Genomic DNA, 1,802 nt, shown 5'->3' with positions numbered 1-1,802 from the left:
TGCACAATTTATGGCACGCCTGACTGTGGGCCTCACGGGAGAGCAGGCAGCGATCGGCAACCAAGTGGTGGCGAAGCAAGCCAACGACCGTGCCGAAAGCACGAAGAGGAATCAAAAGTCAGCTTGGTCAGGAAAGGACGGATGGCTCACCTTTTGTGATGAGTATGATGTCAAACCTGTGCGGGTGCATGAAAGTGGACCAACTCCAGAGCTGATAAAATTTGATTCCAATTTGTTTGTGTGGTTTGCCCTATGGAAGATAGGCAAGATGCAGGGGCCGAAGGGCAAGGGCCGGGGCCAAGAGATCAACACGGTATTTCGGAATATATCAAGCATCAAAGGCTACACGAAGGAGAACTGGGGGCTTGAGGTCGAGCTTGACCAGAACTGGCTCAACAGCCAAAAGAATGGCTGGAAGGTGGAGCGGGTTAAGACCCAGGGCCCAGCTCCACGGTTTCGGAAGCTTGCAATTGTGGCTAACCATATGATCCAGATGAAGCGCACTCCGATTGATTGGGCAAGGGACTGGCCCCATACCTTCTTTACCATGTGCCAAGCGGCCATCGAGAACGGATGGCGGCTGGGCGACATGACCAGCAACAAAGCCTTCAATCCAAACATCAACTATACGTTAAGCGACCTCAAGTGGTTTGATGAGCATAACAATCCCACCAATCCGGAAGGCCAGCCGAACCTATTTTAGAGAGAGGGAGTTTAGCTAGTAAACTAGGGTAGTGGGGTGGGCCTTGAGGCTCACTCAACTTACCCTTTATGCCAAATTATTATCTTGATTGACTAGAAAGCTACTTTCCAAAGTAAAACCATAAATTCCTTCCAACATTTGCCTCTTTCATACATAACCCGCAATTTTCTCGGTAAATCTGTCCTTATAAACTCTTTGAATCGTTCCTTTTGTTTCTTACGATCTCTTTCAAGAGACCAATGCCCATTAAGGCGTTTCGCAAAACCGCTCTCTATACAATCCCTAATATACTTTCCACAAGTAGAACATAAAATTATACCGTCCTTGGAACGCTGTCCCTTATCACACTTGAAACATTTTAACTTCGTCACACCTTCATTAACAATAAAATGTTTAACACATTCACTACCTATGCAAATAACTTTATTGGAATTTGGTAAACCTATAAAATGATTTCTTAATATATCGTGTCCACACGGACAAAATAACACAGGTTTGTATTGAAAAATATCAAAATCAATGTTCATATCACGACAAGCCTCATCAATTATCTTTTCATTTTCCTCATTTCTTTTAAGATTTTCATCTACTCAACGGAATCTTGACTTAAGAATTTTCCACGAGACTAGTGGGGTTCGTTTAAACTGCAAGTACCCAGTTCATTGAAGGGTAGCCTAGCTAATTCCCTTTACATACACACAAGTTGAACTTCCCGCTGGCTCAATCAAGCAACTGACAAGGGAAAACATCGGCAATGATTTTGTTTGTGCGTGAAAAGGACTGAATTTTCTCTAGGGTGACAAAGCCATCTTTATTGTCATCAACCAGCCCTACCTACGACAATGAGATTTGTGCTGAGGGTTGTGAAGACGCAACTTTGGTAAAAACGAAGTGGTCGATTTCGCCCGGGGAGAAGTTGGCGAATTTGCGTGTTAGGAGCTTTCTGCAATCGTCATGACTGAGTGAACAAGATTCCCGGAGCGCAAATTCAATGCATTCAAGCCAAAGGCCGTGTCGTCTTTGCAGCTCTACACAAAAAAGGTGAGTACAAGCAGCGGGATTTGGCGCGGGCATTTGCTCATGATGAGAACAAATTCAT

At 44.5% G+C, this 1,802-nt stretch overlaps 2 protein-coding genes across 2 annotated transcripts in view; one reads left to right on the top strand and one right to left on the bottom strand.

Annotated features, from left to right (window-relative positions):
- Positions 1-703, top strand: part of AURANDRAFT_67317 (hypothetical protein) — a gene marked incomplete at both ends in the record, with an annotated part of 2,961 nt that extends 2,258 nt beyond the window's left edge. The window contains one exon of the mRNA XM_009042779.1: positions 132-703. Within this exon, the coding sequence (XP_009041027.1) occupies positions 132-703 (572 nt within the window). The remainder of the gene's footprint in view (positions 1-131) is intronic.
- Positions 704-795: 92 nt separating this feature from the next.
- The window catches only part of AURANDRAFT_67316 (hypothetical protein), a gene marked incomplete at both ends in the record, with an annotated part of 3,877 nt that continues 2,870 nt past the window's right edge, over positions 796-1,802 (bottom strand). Inside the window, 4 exons of the mRNA XM_009042741.1 lie at positions 796-1,112; positions 1,185-1,289; positions 1,441-1,537; positions 1,663-1,731. Coding sequence (XP_009040989.1) covers positions 796-1,112; positions 1,185-1,289; positions 1,441-1,537; positions 1,663-1,731 — 588 coding nt within the window. The remainder of the gene's footprint in view (positions 1,113-1,184; positions 1,290-1,440; positions 1,538-1,662; positions 1,732-1,802) is intronic.

Source organism: Aureococcus anophagefferens (genome assembly GCF_000186865.1).
Source record: "Aureococcus anophagefferens unplaced genomic scaffold AURANscaffold_37, whole genome shotgun sequence".
NCBI classification, from domain to species: Eukaryota; class Pelagophyceae; order Pelagomonadales; family Pelagomonadaceae; genus Aureococcus; species Aureococcus anophagefferens.
Note: the sequence above shows the minus strand (reverse complement) of the source record. Positions and strands in the feature narration are given on the sequence as shown.